This window comes from Peromyscus californicus, unplaced genomic scaffold (genome assembly GCF_007827085.1).
Source record: "Peromyscus californicus insignis strain IS unplaced genomic scaffold, ASM782708v3 Scaffold_19__1_contigs__length_69161282, whole genome shotgun sequence".
Lineage (NCBI taxonomy): Eukaryota > Metazoa > Chordata > Mammalia > Rodentia > Cricetidae > Peromyscus > Peromyscus californicus.
The window spans coordinates 24,344,049-24,361,400 of NW_026294491.1; the positions used below are offsets into that span (position 1 = coordinate 24,344,049).

At 50.7% G+C, this 17,352-nt stretch overlaps 1 protein-coding gene across 1 annotated transcript in view; it reads left to right on the plus strand.

Moving 5' to 3' along the window:
- Hk1 (hexokinase 1) overlaps positions 1–10,446 on the plus strand; it is a 70,441-nt gene extending 59,995 nt beyond the window's left edge. Inside the window, exons 15-18 of the mRNA XM_052744872.1 lie at positions 3,290–3,473; positions 4,512–4,667; positions 7,845–8,078; positions 9,849–10,446. Of these exons, the coding sequence (XP_052600832.1) occupies positions 3,290–3,473; positions 4,512–4,667; positions 7,845–8,078; positions 9,849–9,996 (722 nt within the window). The 3' untranslated portion in view covers positions 9,997–10,446. The remainder of the gene's footprint in view (positions 1–3,289; positions 3,474–4,511; positions 4,668–7,844; positions 8,079–9,848) is intronic.
- The last annotated feature ends 6,906 nt before the right edge of the window (positions 10,447–17,352 follow it).

The window sequence follows — 17,352 nt, forward strand, 5'->3', positions numbered from 1 at the left end:
TTAAACTATATGGGTGTGTCCATGCAGTGTATGTACAGTGTGTGTGTGTGCAGGAATGCATGTACCACACTGTGTATGGAGGTCCAAGGACAACCTGGGATGTTGGTCCTCACCTCCACCTTGCTTGAGGTGGAGTCTCTTGTTTGCCTCTCACCTTGGGGCACGGGTGATAGGATGACAAGCACGCACTGTTTTTTTCAAGACAGGGTTTCTCTGTGTAGTTTTGGTGCCTGTCCTGGATCTCGCTCTGTAGCCCAGGCTGGCCTCCAACTCACAGAAGATTCGCCTGGCTCTGCCTCCCGAGTGCTGGGACGAAAGGCGTGCGCTGCCACCACCGCCCGGCTGAGAAAATCCTTTGACTAGCATCAGAGGTTGCTAGAAAAATGAAGTGCCCTGTCTATGTTCATTTCTGCTGGTAAAATAAAACAGACTAACAAAAGCAGCCTGGGGGAGAGAGGGTTTATTTTAGCTCCCAGTTCCAGGTTACAAGTAGGCAAGGACTTGAAACAACCTGTCACATCGGATCCACAGTCAAGAGTAGAGAGACGTGAATGCCCAGGCTCACTCACTTGCTTGTGCTCATCTTGATTTTTTTTCCCCCCTCTTACTCAGTTTAGGACCCCGCCTAGGGGATGGTGCTGCCCACAGTGGGCTAGGTCCTCCCACATCAACCCAACGCAGCCCATCCCTCGTTAAGCCTCGGCCGATGCTAGGTCGTGTCAAGTTGGCAATTAAAGTTAACCATTGCCCTCCCCCAAACACTTCCTTAGTCACCAGCATCGGCAAACACCACTTGGACAGCATGGAAGCGTCGCCCCTGTCTCAGGGTCACTTCCAGTGTCCGGAGGTTGGGATGGGGCTCGCAGGCTGCCCTCCATGCAGGAAAGCATTTGTATCGGTTATTAAGCCACTTCAAGCGACTGCTGTTAATCCAGAAAATCAGGAAGCACGTCCAGGTAGAAGGTGTTTGGCATCTGCCCCCAGACTTGTATTTATTCCTTCCTTTTGGCAAAGCTTTCTCCACCCAGCCCCGCCCAGCCTTGTGGGAACCTAGGTGGGAATCTGCAAAGCCAGAGTGACTCGGCATATTTTCTTCCAGGCTAAGGCCTCACCTTCCTGCCTGGGAGCTCAAGCCTGACCCGGTCAGCACAGCCCAATCAGAGGTTCTGGTGCCAGGGACCCAGCCAGCTCTTTATGCCACCATCAACAGAACTCTTTGCTCAGAATCCTCCTGGCCAAGAAGTGCAGTTTACATATTTTGGCTTTCTTTGCATCTCCTACTTCCTGGGTTCCTTTTTCCTCCTCTTATATATACTTTGGGTAGAAGGGACCCGAGAAAACAGTAACAATTCAGTGGTACTATCAGGAGCATCTGGGAATTCTGCTTAAGTGTTTCAGAGGGGTTATGCCTTTGGCCTGGCCATCGAGGAGGAGGTGGTGGTGGTGGTGATGGTGGTGGTGGTGGTGGTGGTGGGGTGCATACCTTTGGATTGAGTGAAAGCTGACCCACATCCCTGAGGGCTTTGCTGTGGTGTGTGCAGTTTATAGGCGGCAGCATCTCCAGGAACCTCGCTCCAGAACCCTTGAGTCAAAATTGAATACAAATGAGGACATAACCACTCCAGGGTATGGTTGAGAAGGTGTTTATTGTAGATAGGAGGGAGGGTACAGCCAGAGGCATCTGGAAGAGTCCAGACTGAACAGGGCCAGCAGAATAGATCGGGCCATGAGGGGAGAGAGGTGCGGGGGAGAGAGCAGGAGAGGGAGAGAGGAAGGAAGCCAAGAGGACCAAGAGAGCATGTGGGAACCAAGAGGCCAAGAGAGGAACCAGGAACCGAGAGAGCATGGGGGCCATGGCTAAGTTATAAAGGAAAGTGAAGCTGAGGGAAGGGAGCCCAGGTTTAGGGTAGGGGGTGGGGTGAGAAGTGCGGGAGGATCCACCGGGACTGGGTGAGACTCCTCTCAGGTTGGAGACCTAACCAAGATCTTCATGAACATGGGCTCGGGAGTGTCTGTAGGAAGGTCTCCTTGACGGAGTTTCCAGTCTATACAGTAAGACAAGTCCAGTGACCGTCAGCCTGAGGCCGTGACATCAGAACTATTGGGAGGGCTAGCAGCGTGGACCTCAGTGGGTAAAGGCACCTGCGGCCAAGCCTGATGGCCTGAGTCTGATGCCCAGGTTCACTCCGCAGTAGAACAAGGGAACTGACTCCTGCAAGTTGAACTCTGATTCCACACGTGGGCGGGCCCACACACGTGTCTACACATATGGTTCAAAGAATAAATAACTCGAACCGTTGTGAAGGTGGACCTCCCAGTTTATCTACATAGCCCCTTGTGGGCTAAAACTGCAGCTTGTGCTCCTTCCCTGGGTCCTGGGCGGGGGGATACCAAGCAAGATATGCTCTAGGGTGTTCCAGAATGGAAACCGGAGGCTGCTGAGCCCTGGGAACCGTACAGCACCCAGGGGAATGCTCCTTGTCTCAGAAGCAGCCGATAGTCTCTGAGGGCTGGGTCCCAGCTGCTTTTTACATCAACTTGACACAAGCTAGAGTCATCAGAGAGGAGGGGGCCCAACTGAGAAAAATGTCCCCATAAGATCGGGCTGTAGGCAAGCCTGTAGGGCATTTTCTTAATTAGTGGTTGATGGGGGAGGGCCCAGCTTAGGACTGGGGATGTATGTAACTCATTTGGCAGAGTGCAAGTAACCCAGCCTCCTTCCTCCAAGGCTCAGGGGTCAATATTGAAAGAGGGGGCAGAAGATTGTAAGAGCCAGAGAGGTGGCTGGCTGCTGTGGAAAAAAGTCTTTGGCACACATGAACTCCGCGGCTCTGGCTGCGGGCCTAAGACCTGTGCAGGATCGAGGCAGATCAAGGCAGACAAAAATCCCAGCATGGATGGAGTGGATGTCCCGAATTCCACCCCTAGCTGAGGAGCTGTTGGCAATCAATGGCTGCCGGGGGAGGGAGAGTCCATTTTCTTCAGAGATGTGGACCCTGAGAGGTCCCCAGTGCTCTAGAGATGGTCCCACCCCACTGCACGTGCAGCTAGCACTAACTGGGTTCAGTGGGTATTTTTTGGGGGGAGGCACATGGAGTTGGGAGGTAAAAGTGGTGGAGGATGGGGGGAAATTGCTGGGGAGTGAATGGAGCATACTTAATTTAAATATATGCCTATATGAAAATTAATTTAAAGTGTTTAAAATAACCCTTACCTTACATCAGAGCTCCAGGGGCCAAGACCCCCCTTGACTGTGGGCCCCATCTTTGACCTCTGCCCTGTCTTTTAGGGACCGGCAGCAATGCCTGCTACATGGAGGAGATGAGGAACATCGAGCTGGTGGAGGGGAACCAGGGGCAGATGTGCATCAACATGGAGTGGGGTGCCTTTGGCGACAATGGGTGTCTGGATGACATCAGGACAGACTATGACCGAGTGGTGGACGAATATTCCCTAAACTCCGGGAAACAAAGGTAATCGGCCTTCAGAGCAGGATCCACACCTGGGGTGATGCGGTGGGCCGGCGATCTGTTGCGGCAGGGAAGTGTTTCCGGTCGGGGGGAGTCCGTGCAGGGGGCTCGGAACACCATCCCTCTGGTATTATGCTAACCTTGGGTGTTTGGTTCTTGGCATGGTGCAGGACTGTTCCCAGGAGTGGTGGTGACAGTGTACACACTGACTGCCTCATTTGCCCGTAGGGGTCTCAAGGAGTTGAGTTAGCCAAGCCCTGCTTCTCTAGGGTGGATGAGGTAGATGCCCTTCCCACTGCAAGCTCCTGCGCCCCCTAGTGGCTGCCAGAAGCTTTGCAGCTTAGGTCACCGATTGGTTCTGAAATGGCAGCCAGTGTCCACCCAGAAATGAGGTGACTGCCCCAGTCTCCCAAGAATCAGGATCTTCAATGCCACAGCCAGGACAAACTGGTTCAAGTCATGTCCTTTGGAAAATAAAGTGGCTCCAGTTTAACCTTGAAAGTTTGTGGCCCACCCAACTTTCCTCCACTTTGTGCTCAATCAGTATTTTGGTTGATGGCAAAACCATCCAAAAAAAACAAAGAAATGAAAGATCTTTCTCTTGTCCATTTAAGACTCAGCTGTTTGCTTAGTCTGAGTCTGTCCTGAACACTTTGCTGAGAGCCTTGTACTGTGACCTCACCCAGACACCTGTCTTCTCAGGGCCATCAGTCACTGTGGTGGTAACAGAGGACGGGACCCTGTGTGTGTGCTATAAAAGGATGGGTGTGCGAGAGCCTGGAAGAGGCAGGAGTCAGTCTGGGCGGGCCTCTGGGGTGTGTCACTGGGAGGAAGGCTGCCTAGCAGAGTTTTCTGTGACTGCTGAAGGCATCGGTGTGCGGAGGGTGGAGGGCTTTCTAGAACCCCCTCTTGCCTGCGTGGGGACACACAGGGCAGGCATGTGACCGTGGCCATACCCTGGACGGGCAGTCGTAGATCCGAGTGACTGTTGGACCTCGGGTGAGTGGCCTCCCTGCTCAGCAGCCTCTCTTCTCGATTCAGGTTTGAAAAGATGATCAGTGGGATGTACCTGGGTGAGATCGTCCGTAACATCCTGATCGACTTCACCAAGAAAGGCTTCCTCTTCCGGGGACAAATCTCTGAGCCACTCAAGACGAGAGGCATCTTTGAGACCAAGTTTCTCTCTCAGATTGAGAGGTGAGTAGGGAGGGGTTTGGGCCGCCGTTTTGCTTTCTCCGTCTGTGAATCTGACCTACTCTAGGTGCCTCGTGTAAGCAGACTCCTACAATAGGGATGCGTTTGTGTAGAGTACTTCACTTAGCATAGTCTTTTTAAGGTTCATTCTTGTAACCTCCCCAAGTTTCGGCCTGAGTAATAGTCCATTGGGTGTACCTATCACGTTCTGTTTTCCCACTGCTACTGTCTGGGAACTTGGGGTGTTTCCCCAACCTTTTGGCTCTTCTGAATGATGCTGGGAACATGGGGGAGTACATATCCCTTTGCCCCCCGCTTTTGTGTCTCTGATGAATGTACTCACAAGTGGACTTGCTGGACCCCATTTAAAAATGGTAATTCCATTTTAAATTTCCCGAGGAACCACTGTATTGATTTCCAAAATGGCCACTCTGTTTGGTAACTTCGAGTGAGGATGCTGGGGATGTCAGTTTCTGACGGCCTAATAGCAAAGGAAGGAAAAAAAAAACAAAAAACAAAAAACCAGAGATACATAGGTTCTATAGGATCTTTTTTAAAATCAGTATTTAGCCGGGCGGTGGTGGCGCACGCCTTTAATCCCAGCACTCGGGAGGCAGAGCCAGGCGGATCTCTGTGAGTTCGAGGCCAGCCTGGGCTACAGAGTAAGTTCCAGGAGAGGCGCAAAGCTACACAGAGAAACCCTGTCTCGAAAAACCAAAAAAAAAAAAAAAAAAAAAAAAAAAAATCAGTATTTAAGGAAAACGTTTGCTTTGTATGTGACAAGAGGCAGAAGCATGGCATGGAGTGGGGGTGGAGCCCAGGGGGCAGATCCCACAGTTCTGACCTTGAGACCTGCCCTGCCCTTGACTGTGCTTCAGCGAGTGACTCGGTTTCCCCGGGCCTCATTCCCTCCTCTTTAAAATGGGAATGATGAAAGCTGGGTGTAGTGGTGCAGGCCGGAGGGTCAGGAGTTCGAGACCAAACTCAGCTACCTAGGAAATTCAGGGCTAGATCTTGTCTCCAATGCAGACAAAAGTAGTGATTGTATACTTGCAGTGCATGTAAAATACACATCCTGAAAGTCCTTGGGAAAGGCTGGCCATTCTTCTTTCAGTTTACTGGAAGAAAAGCAAGCCTTGGGCTGCACTCGGTGGTTGATATGACCATTAAGCGAGGGATGAAAGGCCATCCTTGCTAATAGAAGAATGCAAATTGTACCACGGTGTGGGTAAGAAATGGTAGACTGTGTCTGTGAGTGTTCTGTGCCGCAACGTGCACGTGGTGGCCCAAGGACCTCGGTGGTTTCTCCCCTCCTTCCACCTTGCTTTTGAGGGGGTGACTCTCTTGTTTCAGGCTGGTCTCCCGTCTTGCTGTGGGGAGCTTCTGGCTTTTAACATGGGCTCTGGAGTCAATTTTAGTTCATTGGGCTTTCATAACCAGTGCTTCGCTCATTGGGCCATTAGGAAATTGATCTTTTCTAGAAGGGTGTTGTAGTGATGTAGGAAGATGATGGGTTTTTAGGTCATCCTGGGCAACACTCTTAAGACTGTCAATAACCTTTTCTCTAAGGTATTGGCCCTCTGGGTAGTTTTTCATTTTTTTCTAGGAGTTCCATATTCTGTAGTTTAGCATATAATACCTTTGGACTCATTAAAAAGTTAAAGTTCTATTATTATTATTATTATTATTGTTTATTAATGTATACAGTGCACTGTCTGCATGTATCCCTGCAGGCCAGAAGAGAGAGGGCACAAGATCTCATTACAGATGGTGTGAGCCACCATGTGGTTGCTGGGAATTGAACTCAGGACCTTTGGAAGAGCAGCCAGTGCTCTAAAAAGTTAAAGTTCCTAATGCTGAGACCCTTTAGTATAGTTTCTTATGTTGTGGTAACCCCCACCCACCAACCATAAAATTATTTTCATTGCTACTTCATGACTAATTTTGCTACTGTTATAAATGGTAATATAAATATCTAATTTTTCAGTGGTCTTAGGCAACCCCTGTGAAAGGGGCATTCAACTACCAAGGGAATTGTGATCCACAGGTTGAGAACCACTAGTTTATTTATTTATTTTTTTTGGTTTTTCGAGACAGGGTTTCTCTGTGTAGCTTAGCGCCTTTCCTGGAACTCACTTTGTAGACCAGCTGGCCTCGAACTCACAGAGATCCGCCTGCCTCTGCCTCCCGAGTGCTGGGATTAAAGGCGTGCGCCACCACCGCCCGGCGAGAACCACTAGTTTAAAGAGCTGAGCTAGAGGGATGATTCCTTGGTTAAGAGCATGTACTGCTTTTGCAGAGGACCCGGCACACAAATCAGGTTACTCACAGTCACCTGTCACTCCAGTTCCAGGGAATCTGTCACCTGTGGCTGCCACAGGCACCTGCAGCTGGTGTACACACCTAGCCACACAATTTTAAGCTGAGGATGGGAGATACAGCTCAGATTTAAGAGGGCTTGCGGCCCTTCTAGAGGTCCACGGTGTGTGATTCTCAGCATGCACAATTAGGCAGGTCACAACATCCTGGAGCTCCAGATCCAAGGGATCCGACACCCTCTTCTGGCCTCTGTGGACACTAGCAAACCATGGTATACACATAGACACACCTATGTGGTGATATATTGTGTACTCTAATAAAATTTGCTTGCGTATTAGAGAGACATAGGAACAAGCCACATCTAGCCTCTAGGACTCCTCAGCCTGAAAAAGCTTCTAGCTGAAAGGGATGCTTCTTCTGAAAAGCCTTTAGTTTCTATCTCCTCACATCTTATATACCTTTCTCTACCCAGCCATCACTTCCTGAAATTAAAGGTGTGTGCCACCACTGCCTGGCTCTGTTTTCTCTCCTAGACTGAGTCAATCTAATGTAGTCCAGGGTGGCTTTGAACTCACAGAGATCCAGACGGATCTCTGCCTCCCGAGTGCTAGGATTAAAGGTGTGTGCCACCATTCCCTGGCATCTATGTTTAATCTAGTGGCTTGTTGGTCTGTCTGTCCACTTTTTATTAGGATACACAATATATCACCACACACAATTTTAATTTAAAAAAGCGAACTAGAAGGCGACTAAACACCCATGATGTCATTTACAGACCAGCAGAGTGCTTTGGACCAGTCCTTTGCCCCAAGGGTTCTAGGAGCATGCTCCATTCAACTCCCTGGCTTTTGTCCTCCACAGTGACCGGTTAGCGCTGCTCCAGGTCCGGGCCATCCTTCAGCAACTGGGTCTGAACAGCACGTGTGACGACAGTATCTTGGTCAAGACCGTGTGTGGGGTGGTGTCCAAGAGGGCCGCTCAGCTCTGTGGTGCTGGCATGGCGGCCGTGGTGGAGAAGATTAGAGAGAACAGAGGACTAGACCATCTAAATGTGACGGTGGGAGTGGACGGGACGCTCTACAAACTTCATCCACAGTGAGTCTGGCTGCTTCCTGGGGGGGATGGGAAGGGCCTCCTGGCTGGTGAGTTCCTTGAGGGTGACCGGTGTCAACACAATTCTTCATGGAGATACAATAGCCTGAGACAATAGCCCCAGTGGGAGTTTGGGGAGCCAGGGAAGGGCTTCACGGGGCCAGCTTACACTGGCATAGTGTGGCATTCTCCCTGCTTCTCTTGGGCTGTGTGGTGTGTGTGTGTGATGGACACACACATTGGCCTGCTGTGCTTGGTAAGAGGACATGCAGAACCAGGGAGGTGACCTGTTGTCTAGTTCACCTGTAGGACTGGGCAGCAGTCAGTGTAGGCCAGGGCTCTGAGGCAGCGGGGAGCCTTTTTGTTAGAGTAGTGAACCTGTTCTTGAACCCACTGTGTGTTCCAAAGCTGGGGTCTTTAAGGAACAGTGACCATGTCTGAACAGGAGCCCTCTGTATTAGTCAGGGTTCTATGGAGGAGCAGAAGTGATGGAATGACTCTGTTAAAAATAGGTTTATCAGAGTGGCTTAAAGGCTGTGGGGTAATGCTAGTCCAACAATGGCCGCCTCCCAACAGAAAGGCCACTCGTCTGCTAGTTATTCATTCCAGGAGGCCTGGACGTCTTACGCTGGTCCTCAGCCCACGTCGCAATCCAGTGAAGGAATGCGTCCGTAACTGGATAGACGAACTTGCCAGTGCGGGCAAACAGGCACAAAGCAGCTTCCCTCCTCCTCCATGTCCTTTGACGTGGGCTGTCCCCGGAAGGTGTGGCCCACATTTAGGGTGGGTCATTTCCCCACCCCCCCACCCCCAAATAATCCAATCAAGAAAAACCTCACAGGTGTGCCCAGATGCTTGGATTTTAGTCAATTCTAGATGTAGTTGACCACCAAGATCAACAATCACTTGAGAGCATCCTAGCTAAACCGGGCTACAGTCTGACCCCCACGCCCTCAAGACATTGCCCACTTAACCTTGTTCCGTGGCGTGTCCAGTGGGGATGTGGCTCAGTTGGCCTAGCATGCGAGAAACTCTGGATTCTATTCCCAGCACAACATAAAGAGGCGGCTGAGGGATTTGAGGCTGCCCTGGACTGCCACACCCCCATGGACTCCGGCTCCTGTATCAAGTATGGACACCTGCTAGGCAAGCATCACAGAGGCCTTAGCCTGCCTCTATCATGTTTAGCCCAGAATGCTAGCCCCTAGAGTCACTTCCTGTCATCACCTTCCTTTAGGAGGGCTGCTCACTCTCCTGCTGTAGGTACTGGGTGCCGACTCTGGAGAGGAGCTTGGAGCCCTGAGTCGCACGTGTCCAAGCTTCAGAAACCCTCTTTCTTGGTTTTTCAGGTCCCCTAGGACCACCAAGATCTGGGGTGGGGCCCGGGTTACGAGTTGCTGAGTCTGAGATCTGTATGTATACATCCCTCCCTGTGGAGGACCCTGATAACACACCTGACCTCTAAGCCTGCGTCTCTCCCAACCCCTCTCGTCCATACTTGTTTTTTTGTTACAGGATTTTTTGGTTGTATATTTTTGAGACAGTTTCATGGCGCTCAGGCTGGCCTAAACCTTAATTATATATGTGAGGGTGACCTTGAATTTATGATCTTCCGCGCCTCCACCTCACCACTGCTGGCAGTCAGATTCCCGGCCTGGGCCTCCCGAATGCTAGACAGGCCCCCCCCACCGACGGAGTGGACGCGGGTTGGCAGCCCACCCACAGCTGACCACCTCCCCCCCCCCCCCCCCCCCCGATCTTTCCTCTTTTCAGCTTCTCCAGAGTCATGCACCAAACCGTGAAGGAGCTGTCACCAAAGTGTACCGTGTCCTTCCTCCTGTCCGAAGACGGCAGCGGCAAAGGGGCCGCCCTTATCACAGCTGTGGGCGTGCGGCTCAGAGGAGACACTATGAACGCCTAAAAGAGCCAGGGTTCCTCCCAGCCCCCAGCCCGCCACCCCTTCCAGCACTCCCCTCTAGAACCGATGACCCGCACTCCACCCAGCAAGCCTCGCTGGGAGAACCCAGCACCGGAGCCCACGACGACCATGACGACGACGACGCAGCAGAGGGAGGAAGGGGGCCGCAGGAACAGAGCGTAACGTAAGACTACCAACACCGGAGTGCGTGCCGTTGATGATGTCTCGCCCGGACCCCCTCAACCCCCCACCCCGCCACTCTGCATGATTCAAGTTCGACCTGGCCCATGCTTTTTTGCCCATGCGGTGAACGTAGCGGCAACCAAGTCAACGGCAGACGTCCAGCCGGGAAAGAGTCTCCCTCTCTTGGACCCACCTTCTGGGCCTTCCAAGGCCCATCCTTGGAGTCACCTCTTCCCCCTCCCCCCCGTGTGAAGTGTTTTATCACCAGCAGACACTGCCGGACTCCTGCCCACAGGGGCATGGCCTGAAGGGCGAGTGTGGACGGGATGCTGCTGTCTCCTTCCTCTCCCCAGCACCCGCTGCAAGCCTTGCCATCCCGTCTGGATGTATCGATGCCACTGAACTGTGTGTCCGTGGAACCAGTCCTAGCCACATTATGACAGTCTTGCATTTTGTTTGTCTGGTGGTGGTGGTGGTGGTGGTGGTGGGTGGTGTAGGTGGGCAAGTCCTGTGGGGGAAAACATCGTGTCTCCATCTTGGTAGAAGGAACCAACCCACAAAACAACGCCATCACTGGAATCTCCCATCGCTTTAGTGAGCCTTGTCGTGACGACTAGTAAACTTTGTACTGATTCAAAGGCCCCGAGTGGTGTTTCCTGTCGGGGAGGGGAATCTTAGGCTGTGGTGACAGTCAGACTGGGTTATGGACCCCTGGGTTGTGGAGAAAGTTCAAAAGCGGCACAGGGTGTGCCTGTAATCCCAGCACTTGGGAGGCGGAGGGCAGGGGTTCAAGGGCCCTTCTCCGACAGTTTCAGGCCAACCTATATCCTCCATGACATCTCAGAGGAATCACTAAAAAAGTCTCCAGCCCTGGGAGTTAGTTCAGGACAAGGGCTTCTGTACTTCAAAATGTCACTGAAGTCGTCTCAGGCCTGATCTCCTAGTACCTGCCATGTAGTCCCCACACCCTAAGCCCCAACCTCATAGACTAGGAAAAAAAAAGTGTCTGTCCTCTTGTTGGGGACAGTGAACTTGACCTTCAGGGGCTGACCGGATTTAGTGAGGAAGCCAATGCAGCTTTTGTAACAAGGGTGTTGGGTAATTGTCCGGGGTTTTCAGGGTCAACCCCTTAGACAAAGAATTGGATGTCCAGAAAAAATAGAAGAACAAGCCATGGAGAAGAAACGCAATCACTTTGAAAGAGGAGGGTCCCTAAGACTGGGAGATTCTCTCAACTGACTCTGAGTTGGCTGTTCCATGGGGCTTCCGGGCCCTCCCTCCTCCCAATGGGTTCCGTTGAGATACCCACCCCCATGCCTTCCCCTGGTAATGCTTTCATCTCAGGGGGCCTGCCTTTGCTTTCCCTGCCTCCCCATGTTCCGCTAAGTCCCATTCAGTTCCCCCTTCTCAGAGACTGACAGACGCCTAGGAGGGGGGGCAGAGTTTAGGGGAAGTTGGTCTGTGTGAGAGAGAGGCGGAGAACACTTCCATGAGGCAGAACTCTGGGGCTGGTTCAGGGGAGCTGCAGTAAAAATTCCAGTGAGCAATGCATTCATGTGCAGGACCCCCCTGTAGGAGCCAAGGGGCTAAAGGGGGAAGAGACGTCAGAGGCCATTACAGTAAGATGAATATAGCCCAGCCTAGGGTGACCGTTCCCACTTGGTGATAGTGAAGAGAACAGACAGGATCCGACTCATGAGACTCAGGGCCCCCAGTGGCTCACAGGAGTTGCTTTTGGAGAGGTTCTTATAAGGTGGGGGACTGTGTGAAGTGCCCACCTCTTGGCCCTGGTATGATGGATCCAGAGTCCATGCCAGGCACCTTAGCTTCCGTAGGCATAGACAAAATGACAGAAGGGCACTCCCGATTGGGATTTAGAGAGGGTGTCTCTTTGATTGCCTTGACCAGAGAGCTTGGTCCCTGGGACACCGTGGGGAAGGTTCCATGCCCTCATTCTGAAAGGATTTGCTGGGACTTGGTGACGTGGATGGTCTGTGTCACCAGATGGTTAGTTTTAGGCTCCTATAGCAAATACCTTGAAAGGAAAAGTTTGTCATACAAGGCTTCCAAGGGGACCAATCCCAGTTGTCCTTAAGCCATCAGGGCTAACTAAGGGTAGCAACTTCGTTCAAGGAGTTTTGAGTTTCTTGCGTTAGTTTAGTAAGGTGCCTTTTTAGTAACACATTTGCTCTTTGTATCTTTCTAGAAGGCTGAGGGATGCCAGGCACAGTGAAGGATTAAACTATCCCCAAGGCCCAGGAAAGTCCCTGGGAAGAATCTGCCTTGGAGGCTGGTCCACTGTATATATAGCCTTAGGTACCCTAAACCCAGGAATTATTTCACTTGGAAATAATTACCGCCTATGTCTTTCCCCACTTTACAAGGGAAGGCTTCAACCCAGCCAGTGCAAGTGTTCACCCACACAAGGAAAAAGATAGGGCTTTGGTCCCCATGGCAGTGAGTAAAACCTGTCATCAGTCCGCTCCTGGGTACGTGGCTTGCCTCTGTGGACCAGCGGGGGACAGATCAGGTTGGTCTTCTGGCGTGTCTCATACCTGAACCATTGAGTGATAACATCTGTTAGTCCCCTTCCCCATAAACATTTTTCCTAGCTAGTTGGATGGAGTTTTCCCTGGATGATAAAATTTTAGAGATTTTAGAATCCCCCCACTGTAAGGAACCAGGGCAGCCATACATGACTATTAGGGACAATCACCATCCACAATGGTCCCAGGATGCAGCCATCTTTGGAGCCTCCTCCATTTAAGGGATGGCATAGCATGTCCTCATAGGGATGGGAGGTAGAGAGTCTTCCCATAACAGTGTGTCTTAGCTACTATTGCTGTGGTGAAAAATCCATGACCAAAAGTAACTTGGGAGGAAAGGGATTATTTGGCTTATATGTCTGAATCACAAGCCATTGAGGGAAGCCAAGGCAGGTACTCCAACCAGGGCAGAGGGAGGACAGGAGCTGATGCACAAGCCACAGAGGTATGCTGCTGACTGGCTTGCTCCTCATGGCTTTGCTCAGCCAGCTTTCTTATAGAACTTAGGACCACCAGCTCAGGGATGGTACCCACCCATCTGGGCTGGGCCCTCCCCCATCAATCACTAAAAAAGAACATGCTCCACAGACTTGCCTACAGCTAGATCTTCGGGAGGTATTTTCTCAGTTGAGGCCCCCTCCCTCTCAGGTGACTCTAGCTTGTGTCAAGTTGACATTAAAACTAGCCGGCTCAGAGGAACACTCCTTCTGGTCTCAGTGCAGCTTCTTTAGGAGCGGTGCTGACTGGGTGGCTACCCAAGGTCGTTGAGAGTCCTCTCCATTTTGATGTCTCTGGCAGTGCATGGCTGCCCCATGGGAGCGGAAATTGCCTCACATAGACGGGGGTCCCAGATGTTACCAATCCTCGCTCCTTCCAGATAGCTGCATTAGCGTGCAGAACCAGACACGCACATTTGGAGTCAGCAAAGATAGTCACCCCTTGGTTTCCCTCCGCAGCTCAAAGCCTGAGCCAAGAGTCTCATCTTATTTCAACAGAGTACCCTCCCTCACGAACTCCATCCTGAAGAGATGAACTGCCATCAGTCAAACAGTCTTTAAAAATCAGGTCTAGCAGTGTAGGGTTCCAGCAAGACCTCTTGGCATGAATGCTCAAGACTTGTCCAGGAGGCAAGTAGCAGAGTTGAGACAAGGACCAGACCTTAATGGTCACTCTGGTCCCTCCATTAGGAGCCTGACACCCATAAGTGTCTTTTAAAATTATTTCCCCAAGGTCACGGAGAGACTACACCGTGAGGGGTTTTTCTAGGGCTCATTTATGGGCCTCTGGGATCAGGAGCCTCACAACTACAATTCCCCTTTGGCATGCTGGCCATCTCTGTCACTGAGTCTAACTCCTTGCTAAGGTCCCCTACTGGTGGTGGCGTGGGTCCTGTTGATTGGGTCAGAACGCCCAGGTCAATTCCCTTTCAGCAACACACAGTGAAAATTGAGGCTGAGTGGGCAGGCCCAGAGTAGGGGGCCCTGGTAAGTACATCCTTGAGTGTTAGAAGGAATGATTAGCCTCAGGTTCCAATGTTAGGGGGGCTGAGTGATAGTTTTTGGGGCCTCACTGATGGGATAGAGAGGCCTGGCTAGTTCTGAAAATCCAGGAATCCATTCCTCCAGGCCGTGTAGTAAAGACTGTGTAGACATTGGCAGGCCTGTTCAGATTGGTCAGGATTTGCTGTGAAACTACCTTAAATCTTATTTATTTATTTGTTTCGTTTTGTTTGAGACCGGTCTCACTATGTAGCTCTGTCTGTCTGGCCTGAAACCCACTATATAGACCAGGATGGCCTTGAACTCACAGAGCTCCATCTGACTCTGCCTCCCAAGTGGGATTAAAGGCAGGTGCTGCCACACCTGGCTCTCCCTAATTCTTTTTTGAGACGTTTAAGCTCTGCTAATGAACAAGCTCTGTGAATCTACTTGGGTCCTAAATCTCCCACCCTCTCCTGCAAGGGAAACATCTCTAGAGCCCCTGGGGATGGTTGGGGAGCCTGAGGTCTGACTCCCCAAGGCCCTCCAGCATATGGTGGGCAGGGTTCTGGGGAAGCCAAATCGGAACCCCAGACAGTCAAAGTAGCAAGACCTAGCTGACAATTGGAAGCCAATTCTGAGTGATTGCAAAGGTATAAGAAGAGCCGAACATAAGGGACCTTAGATCATTCTCTCTCTTGTAGAACTGGTCCAGCTGAAAATATTATGTGCCAGGCAATAATGGCACACACCTTTAAGCCCAGCACTCAGGAGGCAGAGGGCAGGTGGATCTCTGTGAGTTCGAGGCCCAGCCTGGGCTACAGAGTGAGTTCCAGGAAAGGTACAAAGCTACAGAGAGAAACCCTTTCTTGAAACAAACAAAATGAGAGAGAGAGAGAGAGAGAGAGAGAGAGAGAGAGAGAGAGAGAGAGAGAGAGAGAGAGAGAGCTGTATTATAATTAGAGTCCTCTGAGTGACCTTATTTTTTTTTTTTTTTGATCACCCAAGGGATAGTACTTCCTAATAAAGAAAATCAGGGTTTGAGTGTCTAAGGGTCCAAGTCTGCCCAGCGTTTGGGAAGGCAGCTGAGTGGCAATTTTGGAAGACTTATGGAGTCAGTCCCATTTGCAATGAGATGGAGTCGGGAAGAACGAGGAGTCTTGGGTCAGGATAGCCCTTTCCTCCCTCGCCCCACTTGGATGAGTAGGTAGCCTCTGGGTCAGTGTTGTCTAGTCTGTCCAGGGGAGAAGCCAGGCTCAGCAGTCAGATCATAACCCCACATGGCCCAGTGCCCTGTCATCTCCTGGCTTCTTCCTTTAGTGCTCCACGGCATTTGGTGCCACCCAGTCCTCAAAAAACACTCGATTTTGCCCCAAGAGCTACTTTTCTAGGTAAGCTGTGAATGCTCCAAGAGGCACCAGAAACTCCACGTATGGAGTTCACTGAGCAGGCGGCTCCCGCTGAAGCCTTCCTTGCATGATTCTGTAACCCATAGTCACTCAAGTCCACACAGCTCGAGACAGGAAGCAGAAAGGAGGTAGGTGGCTCAGGGGTAGGCCCAGCCCATTTAGCCCGGAGGGCACAGGAGCCAAGATTTCTTTGCCTCGTTCTGGGACCCATCCACCCACTAACTGGGAAGTCCAAATCATTTGCAGAGACCCCAGAGAAACCATTAGCATGACATACTTTCTAGTTCCAAGCGGGAAGAACCAGGGTAATAACTCAGTCACCTAAATGGCCCTCATAGATTCTTTGCTTTCCCCAGACCTCTACAAGCCAGGCCTGCTATGAGCCATAGCCAACAGGCAGGGTTGGTCCCCCCTCAAAGACTTGCCTCTGCTGTCCATCACATCTCCTTCTAGTCCCCCAGATGAACAGGCTGTAAGCCTTTTGGGGAGGACAATACCTGACATACCTGTGATCTATCCTTGAGTCTTGTGTCACTCAGATGAACAAGTTCATGGGGCAGTAAGGTTTCAGACACTGGCTGGGTGCTGAGTGGGCCTGTGTTCAATGTCACCTATCCATTGTTCAGCAACTGCCACACAGAGCCGCAATAATATGAAGTAGGATTTCAGCTGATTAAGACAAGCTAATACCTGGACGAAGCCAAGGGCCTTTCCAGAGGTAAAGCCGAGGCTTAAGGAGTCTTGGTGATAGTATCTCTTGAATATTAGCCATTTTCCTACAATAAAATTTCTTGCATGCTATCATAGCTTTTTCATTCAATTCCTTTTCTAAGAACAGTGTGTTGATCAATTACTGGGCACCCTTTCCCCTCTACTAAAGGAATATTTATGTAACCTTCTGTGCTGATAGCAGTACGCAGCCAGAACCCCAATTTCTAGCCTCCCTGTAATTATCGTCCTTAATTACATCCTGCCAGAACCATTCTCCCGGACAAAAGTCTCTTATCTGAGAAACTTCCCAGACTTTCCAAGAACAGACCATCTGTCAGAGAAGGCAGATTTACACTGGCAAATAACTGCCCAGGCCAGGTGGATGTGCTAATTAAGCTTAACTTTCTCCTTTCCCAAGTCTTATCTCTAGTTCCAGATCTCCCTTAAACTATTACCAGATGCATCTAGCTGTACACAGGTTGCCTAGCGACAGAGCATGGTTTTCCCCACCCTGCAGAAAAACGGCAGATAGCTTGGACAGACAAGGAGCCACAGGAAAAAAGAAGGCAGTTTTATTTTTCACCCATTGACCTAGCGACTTATAGATTCTTAACATTTCCAACTAACCACCTTTAAGAATGTAGTTGAGCACATAAAATCCCTCTTCTCAGATATTAACTGAATTTAGCCCTTAGCTGATTCATTTCCCCATTAGTCACTTCCCTTTGGGGTTGCTAATGATAATTAACAATTACTGCCCCTCTGTGTGATTCTTATCACCCCTCCCATTTGACCCTAGAAGCCTGGCATTGCACTGCCAAGGGATTATTGCTTGGAAGTGTCTATATACCGGGGACTCCCAGGGCATAGGGGGGTGGAGAAGAATAAAATCCATGGACTAAGAGATCAATGTACTTAAATTCTTTTCCCCGAAAATAATTCTCACCATTCATAGCCTCTCTTCTGGGCCCCTAGGAAGAAGATTATTAAGGCTGGTCCTTAATATTTGAGAAACAACAAGAAAAAACAAAA